Source organism: Ursus maritimus, unplaced genomic scaffold, assembly GCF_017311325.1.
Source record: "Ursus maritimus isolate PB19 unplaced genomic scaffold, ASM1731132v1 scaffold_24, whole genome shotgun sequence".
In the NCBI taxonomy this organism is placed as follows: Eukaryota; Metazoa; Chordata; class Mammalia; order Carnivora; family Ursidae; genus Ursus; species Ursus maritimus.
This window is the reverse complement of record NW_024424897.1, coordinates 3,831,257-3,850,297: the sequence shown is the minus strand read 5'-3', so window position 1 is coordinate 3,850,297 and position 19,041 is coordinate 3,831,257. Positions and strand designations below refer to the sequence as shown.

General features: G+C 59.0%; 1 protein-coding gene and 1 long non-coding RNA gene across 2 annotated transcripts; both read right to left on the bottom strand.

Moving 5' to 3' along the window:
• Positions 1–8,947: 8,947 nt before the first annotated feature.
• LOC121104917 lies at positions 8,948–10,624 on the bottom strand. Its single transcript, XR_005837265.1, has 2 exons — positions 10,383–10,624; positions 8,948–9,811 (listed from the first exon to the last, which is right to left on the bottom strand). It is a non-coding gene; the product is annotated as an uncharacterized LOC121104917 (long non-coding RNA).
• Positions 10,625–13,482: 2,858 nt separating this feature from the next.
• On the bottom strand, positions 13,483–16,730 carry SOCS3 (suppressor of cytokine signaling 3). Its single transcript, XM_040640112.1, has 2 exons — positions 16,502–16,730; positions 13,483–15,908 (listed from the first exon to the last, which is right to left on the bottom strand). Exon 2 carries the CDS (start codon positions 15,818–15,820, stop codon positions 15,143–15,145), a length of 678 nt encoding a protein of 225 aa, XP_040496046.1. The 5' UTR covers positions 15,821–15,908; positions 16,502–16,730; the 3' UTR covers positions 13,483–15,142.
• Between the last annotated feature and the right edge of the window lie 2,311 nt (positions 16,731–19,041).

Here is a 19,041-nt window from a genome sequence, read left to right as displayed (position 1 = left end):
TGTTAGCTCCCCCGTCCCCTCCCTGAGCGTCCTCCCACACTCTCTTTGGGAAACCTTCTGCTCTGGAGAGAGGGGTTTGGGTTAGATAATGCAGTGGCTTGCATTCTGATGACGTTGCCTGTACTCTGTCTCCTTATGACCATGACGTGGGACAGACCACAGAGATTCTTATCCTGGCCCACAGATGGAAGAATGTGGCCCCGAGGAGTCCAGCAATTGGTCCTAAGGTCAGAGTAAGCCCAAGGGACCCTGGCCACGTGTGCAGATGCCTGAGGCTTCGTCCACCAAGCCAAGGTCCTGCATGAAAGTGGCCACTCCCTCTGGTGGGGGAAGGGGCCCAGGGGGCAGCAGGAACCTATGATCATCAGAAAAGTTTGCAGAACAGAATGTAAAAAGACCCCAAGGGATTGGAGTTTGGTGTCCTTTATGTGAGGACAAGTTTAACAACTTTCATCTAATGACCATTTGGGGGGATCCATCCTGTACTGGACACTAGGGATTTATTTGACATTGAACCATATGGACACATGGATGACACGTTACAGTCAAGAAGGGCAGGCAAATGGGACACAGGGGAACAAAGGCCATGCCCGGACAAGCACAGGGTGCTAAGAAGACCATCTGACAGAGAGGTGGAGAGGCTCCGGTAGCAGCACCTGTATGGGAGCACTGTATGGGGGTGCGCTGTGGCCGCTGGCTTTGGACACTCTGTCGGTGACCTGGCACCAGAGAATGTTCCCGGCCTAGGGAAGGACCTGGGTCTGGCCAAAAAGGGGAGGGAGCTGGGCGCGGCCTGGGAGGAAGGTGGGGAGGGAGGGGAGCCCTGCCCTAGCGTGCCCTCTGTCCCGGACGCGCACCCTGCCGGGAAGCCCTGGGGCCACAGCTGCTCCGCTGGCCCGGCCCAGAATAGCCTCCCTTCCGGGCAGGGCTGCCCCGGCCCGCAGCGCCAGCGCCCGAAATAGGGCTCAGCCCCGAGGCCCGCGGGCAGCGGCTGGAGGGCGCGAGGGGCCTCCCAGCTCCGGGACAGCGGGGATCCGGGCAGGGGCGCAGGCCGGGATCCCGGGCGCCGAGACCGGGGAGGTGGCGCGGGGGCCAGGGTCCCAGCTGCTGGGCCCGGGGAGGTGGCGGAGGGGAGGGGGGCGCGGGGCCGGGATCCGGGATCCGGGCGCGGGGACCTGGGTCGGGGAGGAGGCCGGCCCCGAGGCGGCGGGGTGGGGCGCTGACCTCACAGCCTGCGGGGAAGCCCGTTGGGGGCCGGCTGCGCTGATGGAAGGGCTGAGGAATGCGCGGCGGGCGGCTGCGCGGTCTGACTAGCGCTGGTGCGGTCCCTCCCCCTGTACACGTTGCCCCGAGGAGCGGTTGCCATGGGCACAGACCTGGCGGCTTGGGCCGGGGCGGGGGGGGGGGGTGCGGGGGGGGGGCACGCGCGGGGGAGGGGCGGCAGGGCAGGCTTCCCAGGACTCCCTACAAACCCCCCTCCCCGGTCTGCACCCTGCTCCCGCGCGGTGCGTGAAATGCGGACGTCGCAGTCAGCTGCAGCCCCAGGCCAGGTGGTCCTGGGGAGGCTCTCTGCGCCTGGCCTCCCTCTCTGCTGGAGCAGCCCGCAGCCCTCACCCAGCCTCCACTCACCGGCTTCCAGGCTGTTTCCTCGCCTAGTGACCAGTGATAAGTCGTATCTACCATACAGGGTTGTGATGATTAAAATAGAATAATTATGTAATGCGTGCCCTGTGCTCTATAAATGGGGTCCTCTCTTCTTCCCCACCCCCTTCCTCCTCAGTCAGGCCTGGGACCCTTTAGGCCTTCCCATGTCACTGTCCTATATCCCCACCCCCACCCCCGGGCCTGGACCCCCTGAGCATCAACTCCCTTGCCAGCCAGAGCCCTTCCCTCTCCTCCCTTCCCCTCAGGGTTACCTTGGAACCCACCTCATACAAGAGGATGGTCCAACTTGTTGTCGTCGGAACCTGCAGGAATCCCAGGCTGAGGTCCAAAAATACTCATGGAGGGTGCAGCCTGGCTGGAGTGAGTCAGCCTCTCCTTCTGAGCATCAGCAGCTGCTCCGCTGCCCTTTGCCGCTTGGGCCTGGTGGTTGCCAGCAGCCCCTGGAAATCACTGGGAAGAGCAGCCTGTTCCGGGGGTGGGGTTAAGAGCCAGCCCGGTGCACCTGGCAAGGAAGGGCCTCTCTATCCCCCTTCCCCTCCTCTATGGGAAGCCAGGCTCTGGACCGGGGCGCAGTGGTACCCCAAGTAAGGAAGGGCGGGCCTGACTTACTGTAACTGCCTGGCCCAAAGCCTGATTGTCCTGTGGTTGGGCTGGCCAGCCCAAGAGGGGCCCTGGTGGAGGGAGAGCTCCCAGTGTGAAAAGTGGAGGCAGGGCGTCACTGTTTTCCCAGGGAGAGCTCATTGACCAGGAGGGGCTGCCTAGGTCACCCCACTCTTCCCTCAGCGGGTCAGGCCACTACTTAAATGCCAGATTACGTGTAAGAAATCAGGTCCGTCGAGGGGCCGGCCCCTTTTCCGGAGCATCAGAGCAGCCAGTGTTGACGAGCACTCGCTGTGTACTGGGCAATGTGGGTGTTGGCTTACTGGGCCTCCGCCACAGCCCGGGGAGGGTGGGAAGCGATTTAGAGACCTTCCCAGGTCTCCTAGCTGTGAAGAGGCAAACTGAACCGGGATGAAAATTTAGGCTCCTAATCCCCACTCCATCTGGCCTCCGGAGTGTGGGAACCCGTGCTGCCGGAAGGGCAGATGGCCCGGCTGACCGCCCAGGTGCCTGAGCCCCTCCCCTGCACGCCCCTGCTCGGTACTCAGCTGACTTCCTGTCCCTGGAAGAGCAGCTGCGGGTCCGCTAGGGCAGGGCGGTCCCCTTCCTGTGGTTCAGGTAGAGCGCAACCTCAGGCCTTCTTGGCATCCTCCCTCTCTCCTTCCCCTGGTCCTAGAAGTCAGACCTGGGTACTGCTGAGAGCTTCTCAGAGCCTGGGCTCTGCCCAGAGTCCCCAGCTGCAGGGGAGGGGCAGAGCGGGCAGAGAGAAGGGGCTGCAGGCCCCGGTTGAGGAGGGCTTTGGAGAACCCGAGCACTTGGCCTTCAGCTCTCAAGGATCACCTGGAGGCTTTCTGCATCCCGACTCCTCTCTGACGACGGTGGAGAGGCAGACAAAGGCCCTTTAGCTTCACGTCCCCAGCTCTCCCCAGCCTGGTTGTTTGGATTCAACGGGAACATCTGAGGGATGGAGGCTGCTGGTGCCCGTGTCCACCTCACTGCCAGACACCCAGGACTTTGCAAAGAGCTGGCTGTTGGGCATCCCCTGGACTTTTCCCTGGGTAACATTGCCAAGGAACTGTGGTACTGGCCAGATTTCCCACGCCTGGCCCCGTGGCTCTACCTCCCTCTCTCTCTCGCCCATGGAAGCTTGGCCTAAGCTTTCTGGAGGATGCTCTTTCTTGTGTGAGGGGTCATCTGAGGTTGCTAAGACTGAGCTCTTCACCAGAGAAATGCAGGAAACATCCCTGAAGCTAAATGAGGCCATGTCTGTGGAGGACGAGGCCATGTCGGGCAGGCTACAATCCTATGTACGCTCCCTCCCCAAGAGACATTGACTTTGGCCATGCAGTCCTTGGCTAGGCCCACGGCTGCGCCCCATCCCTGGGTGCCTTTCTAGCCTGTCCTTTGCTTAAGGTGTCCTTAACAGAGCATAGAGGGACATTCCACTTGTCTCTCTGCCCAAGAGCTAAGAAGGACACATTTCTCAGGCTCTTCCTGAAAGATGCAAGGGAAGAAAAAAAAAAATTCTTAATCTGAGAGCCTGCAGAACCAATCGGCAGTACTAAGTTGAATAGTGTCCCCAGAATTCATGTCCGCGTGGCACGTGTGCATGTGACCTAATTTGGAAATAGGGTCTTTGCAGATATAATTAGTTAAGATGAGGTCATACTGGATTAGTTTGGGCCCTACTCCAATAACTTGTGTCCTTATAAGAAGAGGAGATTTGGACACAGACACAGAGAGAAGAAGGCCGTGTGAAGACAGAAGCAGAGATGGGAGTGACGCATCCACCCGCCAAGGATTGCCAAGGACTGCTGGCGGCCACCAAAGCTGAGAAGAGCAAGGAAGAATGCCCCCCACCCCCAATGCTCTGGAGGGAGTGCAGCCCCACTGACACCTTAATTTTGGACTTCCAGCCTCCAGAACTGTTTGAAGGTCCATTTCTGTTGTTTTAAATCCCCTAGTTTGTGGGCCTCTGTTATGGCAGCCCCAGGACCCTTGGACAACCCAATGTCATGCTGAGGGCAGTTGAGGAAAACAAGAAGGAAATGTAGCAGGCACACAAAGCAAAAACTGGAAGGGACCAAGGAGGAGACGGGAAGAAGTGCTCCCTCAGTGTCTTCCTCTCCTGGGAGACAGGAAACCAGGGAACAAGTGGTCGAGCTTTGCTGGTCTCCTCCGGGCAGGAGTGTGTGGGGCTGAATGTTGGGTGAACAGGAAGTGTTCAGATCTTGCTTGTCCCAGGGAGCCCCTGATAATAACAGTAATAATCCTGTGACATGGTCTTGTGTCACCCTTATAACGCATGAAGCAGGCTTTGTTGAGATCCCCCATGTAGAGGTTAGGAACCAAGGCAAGGCTATCAGGTGCCCACCCAAGATCGTTTGCCAGAAAGCAGTGATCTGGGACACACAGCCAGCTTTCATGCCCCACAGCCAGCACTCTGCCCCCTACCAGTCGGGGTGGGAGGACGGCTCCCAAACCAGTACCCAGTGCCTCAGTGGGGTTAGCAGGTACTGGCCATGGGCAGGGTCCCTGCAGCCCAGCTGCCTGGGTTTGGACCCCAGCTCTGTTCCTGGTTAGCTGTGCGATTTTGGGCAAGTCACAGCACATCGTGTTCAGCAGCTCTCTCCACTGAAAAACGGGACAATCATAGGACCTAAGACATAGGGTTGCTGGAGAATTAGATAAGTTCATATGTTTCATTTATTTTTCTTTATTTATTTGAGAAAGAGAGGGAGGGAGAGGGAGAGCACAGAGGGAGAGGGAGAGGGAGAAGCCGACTCCTTGTGGAGCAGGGAGCCCAATGTGGGGCCCAATCCCAGGACCCTGAGATCATGACCTGAGTCAAAGGCAGACACTTAACCAACTGAGCCCCCCAGGTGTCACGGTTCATATGTTTCAAGTGCTTAGAGTAGAGCTTGGCACATTACAAGCACAACCATGAAAGTGTGAAATGAATAAAACATGCCGGAGGGGGGGCACTCTTCCTCCAGGGTGGGGGATGGTGAAGAGCACTGTGGGATGGTGAACCTGTCCTATTCTTCCTCTACAGGCCAAGGGAGACCAAGGCCAACACCATTCTTATGCCGTCCTTGTCTCTTTCCCACAGAACCCTCTGGAGACCAGCAAGAAGGGCCCCTGAGACTAGGGAGCAGAGTTCTGCTTACACCCTGGGCAGGCTGATTCGGTTGTTTAAATCCTGCCTCCAAGGCTGGGAACACCTTTTGATCCCTACTTTTTGATGGGGCCAGGCCAGCTTCCTCCTCCCAGAGGAGAGCTCAGACCCCTGCCATCACCTCCGCCCTGAGTCCTGGTCGGTTGCCTCGTGGTTAGCTGTATTGGTCACTGCAGGGACCTAGACTGGAGTGACTCACCGTCTCACACCAACCCATGGAAAGATAATGCACAGCGCACATCGAGTGGATGGTACCGCCTGTTGCATTTTCAGACGGAGCTCAGAATGTGCTGAGCTCCGCGTTTGCTTAGCAATGTGACCCTGTGCTCGTCCGGGAGGCCCTCCCGTCCTCTGTGACCGCTTCCCCACCTGTCTCCTGGGGGTCTGCAGCCTCTACTGGGGATCTGCCCTTTTCATTGGCTCCTCTCCAGATGTCTCTCTTACCAGCCACAGAGCCCAGCCGGGTGACCCCGGGGCCTGTAGACTCTGCCTGGGTTGAGGCCCCTCCCCTCCTGCACTCAAGACTGACCAGCTCAGTCCTTAGCCTGGTGTGGGCACAAGGTCTCTTGCTGCAGCTGGGCCCCTTGGCTGACCTTCGCAGCTCCTTCTCTTAGACTGGAGAGGTCTGGCAGTGTGCCTGCGGGCGGGCTGGGCTGCTCTCCTGGGCTCCTCCCCTTCACTCCAGGGCTCTGGCCGTAGTCTGGTCAGGGTCCTTGCTGACTTCCCAGCCAAACCCCAGAGTGATGGCCTGAGGAGGCCAGTGGGGAAGCCCTGATGTAGGGCAGCATTCCACGGCCCTTGACTACCCCACCCCCCCGGGCAATGCCGGTTGATCTCCAAATATCTGCAGGGTAGCCTTCCTGCCAGACCCCCTTGCCTACTTTCACCAGGAGCCAAGGGACACTGAAAAGGGCAGTGAAGGGCTGGAGGACCACTCCTGGAAGCCAGCCTGCCTCCCTTCCGATGCTGGCTCCTCTCCCTCCAGCCTCCTTTTCATAGGGATTCCGTAACAGCGAAGTTACGTAGAGGTCATCTCATCTGTGCCCCAGCTTCCAGAAAGAAGAGTTTAGGGTGATATTGGGGTTCTCTGAGGCTTCAAGCAAAATCCTGCACATTGGGTTGCCCAGAGGTCTTGCTGGAGTTTCCTTGGGAATTCTGTGTCCATTGGGACACCAGCCCCGAACATCCGAGGCTCCCCCCGCTGAGAGGTGGGATGATCCTGGTGTTCCCCCCCCCCCCGCAACCGCCCAAGCTCTGCACAGATGACAGATGGAATGAGAGCCCTACGGACTGTCTCACAGGGCTGAGCTGGTCTCTAATGAGTGCCCAGTGTGGTCCCAGCTGCCTGGCGAGCCTTCACAGCCGCTGCTCGATGGTGGGGCGCTCGCGTGCAGATGTGAACTGTAGTGGAGGGGGTGTTAGGCTTGAAGTCAGGCAATGAGTGCTCTAAGTCTGCCTCTACCCCTAACTATCTGTGTGCTTTGAGGCAAGTCTAAATCCCCTCTACACCTTGATTTGCTCGCCTGGAAAATGCAATATATTTCATTGTACTTGCTTCACTTGCGCTGGAGGCATAGAGGGAGCGTGGAATGATATCACGTATTAGGATGCATTTTGAGAAAAACAGGAACACGATTTATGCAAACATAAGGTACTAAAAATAAAAGAAGCCTTCTTGCTTCCCAAAGTATAAAGTTGTGGATGACATAATACTTGAACGACTTCTGAAACCCCATTATTTAAAGACAATTCTTCTTTTGTACGGCTACGGGTCAAGTGCCTGGTGGGCTTCCACTGAGCGCGACCTAATCTGCTGGGTTTTGTGAAGAACATAAAAGAGCAGAAGATACAGGGCCTGGTACAGAGTAGGCATTCAGGAAGTAATCATTGAAGGAATGAATAAGAGTTTCTTTCCTTCTTTCTTTCTTTCTTTCTTTCTTTCTTTCTTTCTTTCTTTCTTTCTTTCAGATTTTATTTATTTGACAGAGAGAGAGAGAGTGGCAGGCAGAGGAGAGGGAGAAGCAGGCTCCCCGCTGAGCAGGGAGCCTGATGCAGGTCTTGATCCCAGGACCCTGGGATCACAACCTCAGCTGAAGGCAAACACTTCACTGAGCCACCCAGGAGCCCCAAGAGTGAGTTTCTCCCTTCAAAGTGTTCACAGTCCATTTGGGAAGAAATCAAGAAGACATAATACCATGAGACCAAGTGATAAACGAGTAGCAATGGTTCCATGTATGGGATGCCTTCAGAGGGAAGAGAGGTCTCCAGGACTCCAAGAATCTGGGAGAACTTCAGGGAGGAGGCGGGAAAGGAGGAAGCCTCAAAAGAGAGACAGAACTCGAAGACAGGGACAAGGGGGCAGGCTGGACAGTTGGGTGGGATAACCCCAACAGGCCAGGACATGGGCTCCCCAGTGAGTACTGGGGTGACGCGTGTGGTGGGCAGATGAGGAGAGCACCCTCGTGGGAGGAAGCGCATCTGCCAGCGTGGGGTGCAGGGGGTAGGGAGCTGACGAGGCCGGGTTTCCACTCAGCCGAGAGCCTGAAGAGTGCTGGAACCCAACTGAGAAGACATGCCCAAGGAACCGGTGTGGATCCTACGGGGGTGGGCCTTGTGCGTGACGTAACAAAAGCAGTATTTTTAGAAGATGAGTCTGGCGTGGATGTACCCGATGGGGACATACCAAACTTCTTGAAGTTCCCTAAAGTTTTTTTCCCTTTTCCGGGCCATTTCCCTGTTTCTGATCATTAGAATGCCCCTGTGTCCCACGCCGCCTGGCTGCGGGAGGGAGCACCTGCTGTTTTGCCTTCGCTCACGAGTGGCACCTCTTCTGGGAAACCACTGTAGGTCATTTCCTCCTGGGGGCCCCCAGCTGTATGCTGTATAACATTTTATTTTTACACCCATTCCTTTTTAGGATACTTCTTGGTTTTCACGTCTGGTTCCCCTTTCAGACTGTAAGCCTCTTGAAGTCTGCATGCTTCTTGGTTGGCATTGATCTCCAGCATTGGTCACAGTGCCCAGAACAGGGTTCTTACCAGCACTGGGATCGCCCTGGAGTGTCATTAAGGCAAGGGTCAGGCGCTGCTAAAATTCACAAACACTGCAGCCCCCTGCCACACAACTTCCCGGGACACCATCCACAAAGATCATATTGTGAACAGCGCCCCTGCAGTTGGGCAGCACGGCGGTTCCTAAAGGACCAGATTGTATATTTCATGTCTTTAACATCCTGTACGGTCTAGATACTACATGTTTTCTGTACGAAAGGAAGGTCGGAGCTTTGGTGGGAAGGAGGTGAAAGGAAATACATTTTCTTGGTCCCCTGGGTGGCTCAGTCAGTGAAGCGTCTGCCTTCGGCTCAAGTCATGATCCCGGGGTCCTGGGATCTGCATCAGGCTCCTTGCTCAGTGGGGAGCCTGCTTCTCCCTCTGCCTGCCGCTCCCCCCCCCCCCCGGCTTGTGCTCTCTCTCTCAAATAAAAAATAAAATCTTTTTTTTTTTAAAGGAAATACGTTTTTTTGTGTAATGTACATAACAAGCTAGCATTCTGGTTGTTTTCTTTTTTTCTTTCTTCTAAGTCTAGCCTCGGTTCAGCCTTTCTCTGACGCTGAGCCTGGTCATTGTTCTGAATGGCAGCAGTGACGTGTAACCAGGAGTCTGCGAGCGCGGTTTTAGCATTCAGAGCCCTAGCTTCTTTTCAGAAGAGAGCCTGGGGCCTCTGGTTCTCTGCAATGCAGACTTCCAGACCACTGCTGTTGCTTAAGGCCGTGCTGCAATGCAGAGCACTCAGGAGTGGGAAGTCCAGAGTTCTCCCCGCTTCTGGGAACAGCCCCCCATCCCCCTCCCTGCACCAGCTTCCACAGGCAGTCCTCATGACAGTGGGTCAGGCTCACCCAAGGATTTCACAAATGCCTGGCCTGTTCCCAGCACAGCACAGCTGGGAGGGCTCAGCACTGGGGGCGGGGTGGGGGGGAGAGAACCATACTCCTCCCCCATGGGGCCCCCTGTTCTCAGGCCCAGGGCCCAGGGGCTGGAGCCCAGGAGAGGGAAGGGCTACACTTGCCTGCGCTTGCCGGGGCGCGGGCAGTGAACAGCCTTTCCCTCCCTGCTGACTTCCCAGATGGGCTTAGTCAAGGTTCAAGAAGGAAATTCCCTGTCCCAGGAAGAGAGGAGGATCCAGGCTTGTCTTCCCCTGAAGGCAGCATGGAGTGGTCTGAGAATCACCCGGAGTGCTGTTGAGTATGCAGATTCCCGGACTATCTTCAGGGCTTCTGATTCAGAAGGAGCTGGGCTTGGAGTCTGGGAGTCAGCAATTTCATCCACTCCCTGGGGGGCTGGCCGCGGGTGCTTCTGCGCTTGGGGGTGCCTGAGGAGGGTGTGTGTGAAGGGTATTTAGCGGAAGGAGCCCTGGTTTCTCAGCTGGAGGGCCTCCAGCTCCTGCTCTCTAACTGGCCCCATGACCCTGGAAGAACTGCCCTGGTATTTCGGGCCTTAGTTTCTCCATCTCTGAAATGGGTGCATTCTGACCCGGGGGTAAGATGATCAACTAGAATGGTTTGCCGCACTTTTAGGGCCAAACTGGGACGGTGCCGGGCAAACCAGGACAAGCTGGTCACCCTATCCGAGGGTCGTCCAGAATCGTGGATGTGGGGAGTACTGGAAATGTGACTTGAAGATGCATCTTTGGGGTACTAACAGCAGTCTGTAATTACTGTATTTATGTATTTACTAGTTCATTGTCACTCCTGCTAAATCTCAGGAGAGCAGGACAATCAGGGCCTTGTCTTGTCCTACATTCAATCCCCTGACATGTAGGATGTATTCAATAGCTATTTGCTGAGTGAGCGAACGAGGGGCTGGGGGCTGTGGGGCTCCAAGGACTGGATCCCTGGACAGAGAGAGTGTGCGTTGGGGGGCGAGGTGGGGGGGGTACTCACCAGCCTGGAGGGAGATTTGGCTCCCTTGGGAGGAGAAAACTTGATTCACTCCTGCCCGGGAAAGAGTCAGTGCTTTCTGAGCAGCTCCCCTCGGAGGGGCCAGTGACCCCCGGTGACGGAGGTCCGCCTCTCTCCCCCAGGAGCCCCGGGCGCGCTGGTCCACCCTCTCTCCTCCCCCTCCCGTCCCCCACCCCAGGGAGGTGCGCCTGGCAGCCACCCCGTCGAATTTCCTGGCACTCGGCTGAGAATAAACAGCGCTCCGCGCCTGTAATCCCGTTGTCACGGCGACCGCGCTCCGCGGGGCGGGGGCGTGGCGGGGGCGTGGCCTGCCCTCCGCGCGCGCGCTGCGCTGGGCGCGGCGGCGGCGGCGCGAGCCCGGGGGTGCCACCCGCCGGGCTCAGCGCGGACATTCTTCGCATAGCTCCGCCAGGGCTCCCGCGGCGTCCGGGAAGTGACTCTTCCTGGCAGAGGCCGGCCTGAGAGCGACGCGTCCGCCCGCCCGGCGGCCGCCCGTACGGGAGGGGGCGGGACGCGGCGCGGGAAGGTGCGTCCCGGGCCCGGCTCTTCCCACCCTCGGCTTGGGTCTCCCCGCCCCGCCCCTGTGCACGTTGTCCCCCACCCCCGCTGACTTCTGTCCCTGCTTAGACGCCCTCTGTGACTCTCTCTCCCCGTCTCTCAGCCTCGTACCCCGGCGGTGCCCCCTCCCGAACCTCCTTCCTCGTTCCCTAGACTAGGACCCAATGTGCAGGCTTATTTTCCATCTCCAGCTCCCCTGTCTGTGGCCTCCTTCCCTCCCTCCCCCCAGAGCAGGCCTTAGATTTCCCATTCCTGGCTCTAGCTCATCCGGAGGCCTGCCCAAAAACAGCACCACCGGAGAGAGGATAGGGCCTCTTGGGGGTGGATTCTTACAGCCAGAAGCAGCATAATAGGGCACAGGCCTGGAAGCACCAAACTCTCCCCTTTCTGGGGGTTGGCCAGGGACCCCCAGCTATGCTCTTCTTAACCCCACTGAGGCATGGGTGCCTGCTCAAGCTTCTTAGCAAATCTGGGACCCAGGCACACTCCTCTGGCAGCCAGGACAGAGGGCCTCCCTTAAATTCTTGGGAGGAGGTGGGTTCTGTCCCCAAGAGGACTGAGAAGTACAGAAAGATTTCTGCAACAGGAGGGTGGGATGAGGAGGGAACACAGGAAGGAGCACTAGAGAGCAGATTTGATCTAACGAAGAGATTCCTGCCTTGGTGCTGCCCCTAGCTTGCTGTGTGAATTTAAGCAAATTGCTTTCCTTCTCTGGGACTCAGCTTCCTTGTCTGCAAAACTAGAAGGTTGGTCTAGTTTGTGGTCTGAAATTGGAGAGTCAAATAAAAGTGTGGGAAGAAGGATGGGAGGGGGGCATCAAGGGAAAGGAGTCAGGGGTCTTCCTGCCTCTGAGTTTAACCTCTAGGGGGGCCGGGACAGCAGCTTCCTCCTGGGCCAGAGATCAAGCCCTTTCAGTTAGTGCCCTGTGAACGCTGGACACCCTGGCTGAATAGCCACCTTCTGGGCCAAGGACGGGGACTTGGTGTGCTCTAGGTTCCAAGGTTCCATGGAGGCTGTCCTTCCAGCAGCTATACAGCTGAGGCAGATGGTGGCCGACTGGCAGTCTACCCCCCACCCCCACCCCGGCCCCCAGCAGGGAAGAGCCCGCCAGGAGCTTCCCAGGCCTCACTTGACCTTGTGCTCTGGGAAGGTGAGCTTACCTGGGGGTCTGCATTCCCAGTTCCAGAAGCAGTGGTCTCTCAGGAGTGGTTCCTACGTGCTCTGTCCTCTCAGTAATATCATGCTTAGCCTGGCCCTTTCTTGTCACTTTACATTATTTCCCCCCAAAGTCTAGGAAATGGGAGAGAAAAATGACTTTATTTACTCTCAGTTGCCTTTTGGACACTGATTTCTGGAGCAGCTAATGGGCCCCCACGGCGGGGGGCAGCAGGAAGAGGCCTCTGGCATTCCTTTCAGGCATCTGAGGTTTGGGGGAAGGCATGGGGACCCCTGACTTGGGGATAACATTCATCTCTTCAGCCGTCAGGTCTGAGGTTGGGGGGAGGAACCATGGAAGGAAAATGTCAGAGAAAGTATTTTTTGTTTTCTAGCACCACCCTAATGCTGAAACCCCAGAGTGGGATACTCACCTGTTGGCTTTGCAGGGGGGTGTACAGAGGGGCAGCCCTGGGCACGTACTTAGTGCTTAGGGAGGCAGAGAGAGTTTGTGGGCTTTGGAAACCAGATGCTCCCAGGTTCCACTTCTGGGTATTTTCCCACATTCCCAAGTGGTGTGTCCTTGGGCAGGTTGCTTAACCTCCGTGAACCTGAGTGACTGCCCCCCCTCAGTCAACAAATATTTACTGAGCACTGTTCTAGGCATCAGAAGTGACCAGCGCAAGCCCCCAGCTCCCGTGGAGCTCAGCTGTGTCTATGAAAATGGCGGTGATAACACCTGCCCTGTGGGGCTGGGAAGGTTAACGGGATAGCCTCTAAGTGCCCAGGGGGTGGGAGGGACTAAAAATTGGCAAATAGATGGGTGCTGTCACTGGGAGGCGTGTGCCCGGCCCTTGCTCGGGCTGGGTCTCTCAGGAATGGAGGGAAGCTGGAGGGGTGGGGAGGCCGTGCCTGTAGGGACCACACCTCCCCCCACCTCCCGTGAACCCGGCTGTGCTGAGGTCACGGGTCACCGCCAGGACCCCGGAGTCTGGGCTTTCTCGGAACACCTCCTTGCCAAGGAGCAGAGCGCCTCTAATAGCCTGGAGTCTCTAAAAGCTTTGACCACAGCTCAGCGTACTCCCTGCAAACTCTTTGAAGCGCTTCCTTCGAACTTGCTTTGCATATTCTGGTCAGATCTGAATCAAACTAGCAGGAATTACCCCTCTCGGTACCGTCTAGGTGGCTGCCTTAGCTTGTCAGTGAGTGGTGAGGACGAGCTCGATTCCTCGGCGAGGAGCGCCCGGGACAGCGAGGGGGCAGAGCCTGCACCCCCGCGGCTCCCTCCCTCCCCTCCCACGCGGCGTGGGTGCGGGTGAAAGAGAAAGCAAGGCAGGGGAGGGGCGGGGAGGAAAAGGCTCCAGTCGGCTTTCATTAAAAAATAGTGCTCTTTATTATAAATTACTGAAATGTTTCTTTTTTGAATATAAATATAAATATGTGCAAAGTTTGACTTGAATTGGTATTTCGTTGAGTTCTTCAAGCATCTCCTAACAGCCTCGAAGGCCTGGGTGGGGGAGGGGAGAGGACTGGAGGTGGAATCTTTATAAAAGACAGAGTGATTGAGGCAGATTGTAAACATTATTAAAACAAAAACAAAAACAAAACAAAGTAACAGAAAAAAAAAAAAAACCAAAAACAAAAACCACCCCAACACACAGCTGCCCCATCCAGCCCAAAATACCTGACACAGAAACTCTGTGTTTGTTTCATTTTCCCCAAAAAAGAACAGTTCCAGGTATAATTCCATCGCTGCTACATTCCTGTTAACTTTTCACTGATCAGTGCTATTGCAGAGCGGGAGCAGCTGGGGTGGCAGGGGCCCCAGTCTCTCAACGACTTCCTGCCTGTGCCCTTCCCCCACCCCCACCCCCCAGGTGAGGAGGGCTGTGGGACCTGGTGGCTCTGCTCTGCCAGAGCCCAGGCACCGCGAGGCACCTGTGACTGGCCAATACCCAAGGGGCTCGCATTCTTCCAGGGCTGGACTGGAAGGCACGGATCTCCACCCCCTCCCCCTCCGTCCGCCCCTCCCCCCACGCCGAGCGGCCGGGGGCCGGCCCTCCGGGGACCCCTTGGCCTCTGCCTGGATTGGCCGAGTGTGTGGCTTCTTGTGTGCCAGTCCCTGTCCATGGGACAGGGAGCATTTAAGGCAAATCTCCTAGCCAGACAGTCAGGAGGCACAAAGTAGAATCCCTCATCTTCTCTGTCCGCGATCTGGGGTCAAAGATGGCTCATCTCCTCCATCCTCCTCCCACCCCCCAGGTGCCAGAAGGTAGAGCAGGGGTGGGGAAAAGAATAACTGACCAGCCCACCCCTTCCCCTCCAAATGCCACTTCCCCCTTAAAACGGGGGAAGGACTCTGGGCTCCGGGGCACTAGATGGACTCTGGGACCTGTGTTTCTGATGGCTTTCCCAGAAGGGGGGCCCCCTTCAGGTCACCCCCTTGCCCTTATCCCCAGAGCCAGGGGAGGAGCATGCAGCCGCCCTCCTCACCTGGGGTGGACAGTGGGAGTGGCCATCACCGCTGCCAGCCTGCAGCCCTGAGGCCCCCGGGCGCCCTCTCCCGCACCCTTTTCCAGGCCAGAGACCTGCTCGGGTTTAAAGCTACCTTTTAAACCAAATCAAAGAGCAAACAAGTTCCGTTGGAAAGTTTGAAGACTCCCCGGCAGTTCTCACTAGTTCAACACTCCCGCAGTGTCCCCTGTTTGGAAAGGCAGGGGGAGTTGAGGAAGCGAAGAGTTGAGAAGAGAATCCACTGCTGTCGTCGCTGTCCCCACCGGGCCAGCTGGCTCCTCCGGAGAAGCTGGAGTGGGGGCGGGGCGCTCAGGTGGCACTCCCCCTTCCCTCAAACACATTCCAGGTCCCGCCGGCCCCATTCTGCGGGGGGGAGGGCCGAAGGGAGGGGCCAGTCCACCCCTCTGGCTCACCCAGAGCTGCAGGGCTCTCCCGGCTGGATTCTTGTGCTTGTGCCATGTGCCACGGAGGAGAGGGGACCCAGGCTCCTCGCCCCGACCCCTGTCCTTTGCTCTTTAAAGCGGGGCATCGTACTGGTCCAGGAATTCCCGAATGGGCCCAGGCAGCTGGGTGACTTTCTCATAGGAGTCCAGGTGGCCGTTGACGGTCTTCCGACAGAGATGTTGGAGGGTGGCCACGTTGGAGGAGAGGGGCCGGCTCAACACCAGAGGGATCTTCTCGCCCCCTGAGTAGATGTAATAGGCTCTCCTGGGAGGATTCCCCGGGAGCGGCTGGGAGGGCGGCTGCTCCGGCACCTCAGAGGAGGGTTCGGGCGGTGGAGAGGGCAAGGAAGGGGTGCCGGGGGGCGGCATGTAGTGATGCACCAGCTTGAGCACGCAGTCGAAGCGGGGCACCGGCTGCGTGCTCCGGGGGTCGCTCTGCAGCGAGAAGCTGCCCCCCTCGCACTGGATGCGCAGGTTCTTGGTCCCCGACTGGGTCTTGACGCTGAGCGTGAAGAAGTGGCGCTGGTCCGAGCTGTCGCGGATGAGGAAGGTGCCGGCGGGCTCGGCGCTGAGCAGTAGGTTCGCCTCGCCGCCCGTCACGGCGCTCCAGTAGAAGCCGCTCTCCTGCAGCTTGCGCACTGCGTTCACCACCAGCTGGTACTCGCTCTTGGAGCTGAAGGTCTTGAGGCGCAGGCTGGTGTCCAGGGGGCGGCTCATCCCGGCGGCGGGAAACTTGCTGTGGGTGACCATGGCGCACGGAGCCAGCTTGGATCTGCGCGGCGGCGGCTGCAGCTGCTCGGCGGCCTCCGCACAGCGGCCGCTACCGCATCCCGGGGGGCTGTGGGGAGGAAGGGGCGCGCCGCGTGAGTGCCCGGAACCCTCCAGCGCGCCCGGCCCGCCCCGGCTCCCCAGCCTCCGCCGAGCGGCCGGGGCACCCCCGGCCCGGAGGCCCCCGCCTGCGCCCTTCTTCCCACCCAGGCACCCCGCGGAGCCTGCCCAGCCCCCGCCCCCGCCGGCGGGGTGGCCCCAGGCAGCCCCCTCCCCAGCGCGCACTGGGAGAACGCCGAGTGGGAAACTCGGGCGCGGAAGTTGGGTCTCCGGGAGCATGGCCGTGGTGGGGAGAGGGCGAAGGGCCCCCGGTAAGCTCTGGGCGCCGCTCAGTCCGGTGGCCCGGGTCGGCGGGGACGGAGAGAGAAATCTGAGGCATGGGGGGTGGGGTGGGGAGGGGACAGGAGAAGCCCGAGGGCCCAGCCTGGGTCTTCCGGGAACCTGGGATCTCCGGCTTCCATCCGCTCTGGCCCCTACCTCGTCCCCTCCCTGCCGGGAATGACCCGGGAAGGGGAGGGGAAACCGGGAAAAGCTCCCGGGACTAGCTAACCCCCCCCCAGCCCCCGCTCCCGCCCCGCTCCACGCCGCGCCCCTCCTTCCTACCTGGTCCCAAAACGAAGTCTCCGGCCTTGGGGCTGCGCCTCCTACGGTCCCCAAGGCGAGGCGGCGGCGCGGCGGCCAGCGGTGGCCCGCGCTGCGCCCAGATGTTGGCGGCAGTTAAGTCCACAAAGGGCCTCGCGCGCGCGTCCCTCGGGCTTCGCTGGGGCGCCCGCCCTGCCCCCTGCGCGTCCCCGGGCCGGCCGGCGGGGACGAGGCGAGGGGCCGCGGCGGGAGCTGGGCCGGAGTGGCGGCGCTGGCGGCGGCGGCGGCGCGGGAGTGGAGTCGGAGCCGCCGCCGAGGCCGCGCTCGCGGGTATATACGCGGCCGCCGCGCCCCGCCCCCCCGATTCCTGGAACTGCGCGGCCGGCCTTCTTGTAATGTTTAGTCACTACTCGCAGCAATGAAAGGCTGCGCGGAGGGCGAAGGAGGGGCCGCGGGCGGCCGAGGGCGGGCCGCGAGCGGGGCCAGGACCGGCCGAGACGCGCGCACAGACAAAGCGCGGCGCGAGGCGGCCCCGGCGGCCGGCGGGCGAGGCGCCAGCCCCGGCGGCGCGTTCCTGGCAGCGGCCCCTCCCCCCCGCGCGCTCCGCCCCCAACTTCTCATTCACACTTTCCCCCTCCCTTCTAAGAAGGCCGGTTTCTAGCAGAGGCGGGGGCCCCGCTCCGGGAGCGCGCGGGCAGTTCCAGGAGGCCGAGCGGGACAGGCTCCCGGCTCCCCTTCCCTTTTTCTCAGACCTCGCGGGGACACCCCCTCGCCCCCACCCGGGCCCGCGGGAGGTCCCGATCGCGGCCCCAGGAGGCGGGCCTGCCGCGAGGGAAGTGGGGACACCCCAAAGCCGGGCGACGAACCGGGGGCCGGACCTGGGAGCTGAAGTGGGGGGTGGTGGGGACCTGGGGTCATGTCCCCGAGGTGAAGCCGGGAGTCCCAGGGATGGAGGGGACGCAGCCTGCGTGGCAGCTGTCCGGCCTCAGCCCCTCGGCGCACTGCCAGGTTCTTTGCCGACGCGGACATGAGTGCCGCCTCCCGCCACCAGAAAACCAGAGACAGACAAACAAGAACCGCTTTCACACATCTGGGTCTCCAAACTTTCGGGGTGCGGTGTGGGTCTGGCCAGGTGCTGTCACCGGGCGGAACTAGCCTCAAGGCAAGCAATGGCCCCACCCCGCGCCCCGCGTCCGCTAGAGGGCGTCCTGGGGTCTCGTAGCGGGAGTGGAGTTAGGAGCTGCTCCTCCGGAGCCGGGGAATGGAAACTGGAGGGGGCGGTGGGGAGGCTGGCTCAGGAGCTGGGGAGGGGGACCTTCCCGGGGGACCAAGGAGAATTCTCATCGCAGTTGGAATTAGACCTGGGACTAAAAGTCCAGCAGCGGAGGATTTCCAGAAAACAGTGTTCAGAAGTTCAGCCCACTTCCAGATGGCCCAGCACCGCCAAGAATGTGCCCCGCCTCCCTTTACCTCTGAGTGTGGGGGTCTGATGCCCTGGGGGTGAGGGGGGGTGTGTGGTGAATGATGGATTTGCTCTTGGTCACGCTGGCATGGGTGTGGGTGGCTTGGGCTAACCAGGGCCAGCTTTATGAAGGTTGGGAAGTTTTGCAATCTGTCCCCAAACAGGCAGTGGGGTGCTTCGGAGACCTGAGGACCAGTGCACACTGCACTTAAACCGTCACCTCGCAGGACACAGGGGCTGTGGGCTTTGGGCTGTGCCCTCTTCCCAGATGCCACCCTGCTGAAGATAATGAGTCGGAAAGGAAGGGAGAGAGGCTGACCACAGGCATCTCCGGAGTCTAGCACACAGAGGCCTGGCTCCTTCGCTTCTCTGGGAGGCGACAGGCACCTGACTGTCTTTGTCACTGTATTTTCAATCTGTACCATCACCTCTTTCCCTCACGCATGTCGGGACTATGTGAGATTTGGGCAGGACACCCATCCTCTCTGGGATTCAGTTTGCCATGCGTAGAATAATAACAGTAACCTCTTCCCAGCAGAGAGCTGAGATCACAAAACAAGACAGGAGTCTGCACATCAAAGAGTGCTAGAAATGGGAGGGATTCTGTCTCCTTCCTCGGCTTCTTTTAGGAGACAGGGGTAAGGAGGAAGTCTTCTTGTTATTTCTAGTTACTTCCACAGAGGGAGAAATGGATTTATTCAACGCATTTCTCAAATATTGGGCTCTGTGTACCAGGCATTAGGCTAGGTATTGAAATATGATGATGAATAAGACCAGGTCTTTGCCCTCAAAATGCTTGTGGGCTAATGAAAAGGATCCTCGTCTCTCGAATCAGGAGTTTGTTCTTTCTCTTGTCCAGGAAAAGGACAAGAGGAGGCTGCACCATGACCATACACTTCTGTGCCGAGCCCGTGGAGGACAGGACAAGAAGACTCACAAGGAATAGCCCTCGAGTTAATGGATGAGAAAGTGCTTTGTAAATTATAATGCTCTGACACAAGTCAGCTTCATTCATCTAGTCCACAAGCCTTCATTGAGTGCCTGCTTTTGCCAGGCACGGAGCAAAGTGCTGGGAAGACAGAAGTGCTGGATGAATCCT

Excerpts from the sequence above, each read along its gene's own strand:
- SOCS3 (XM_040640112.1), bottom strand. The coding sequence starts at position 15,820 with ATGGTCACCCACAGCAAGTTTCCCGCCGCCGGGATGAGCCGCCCCCTG.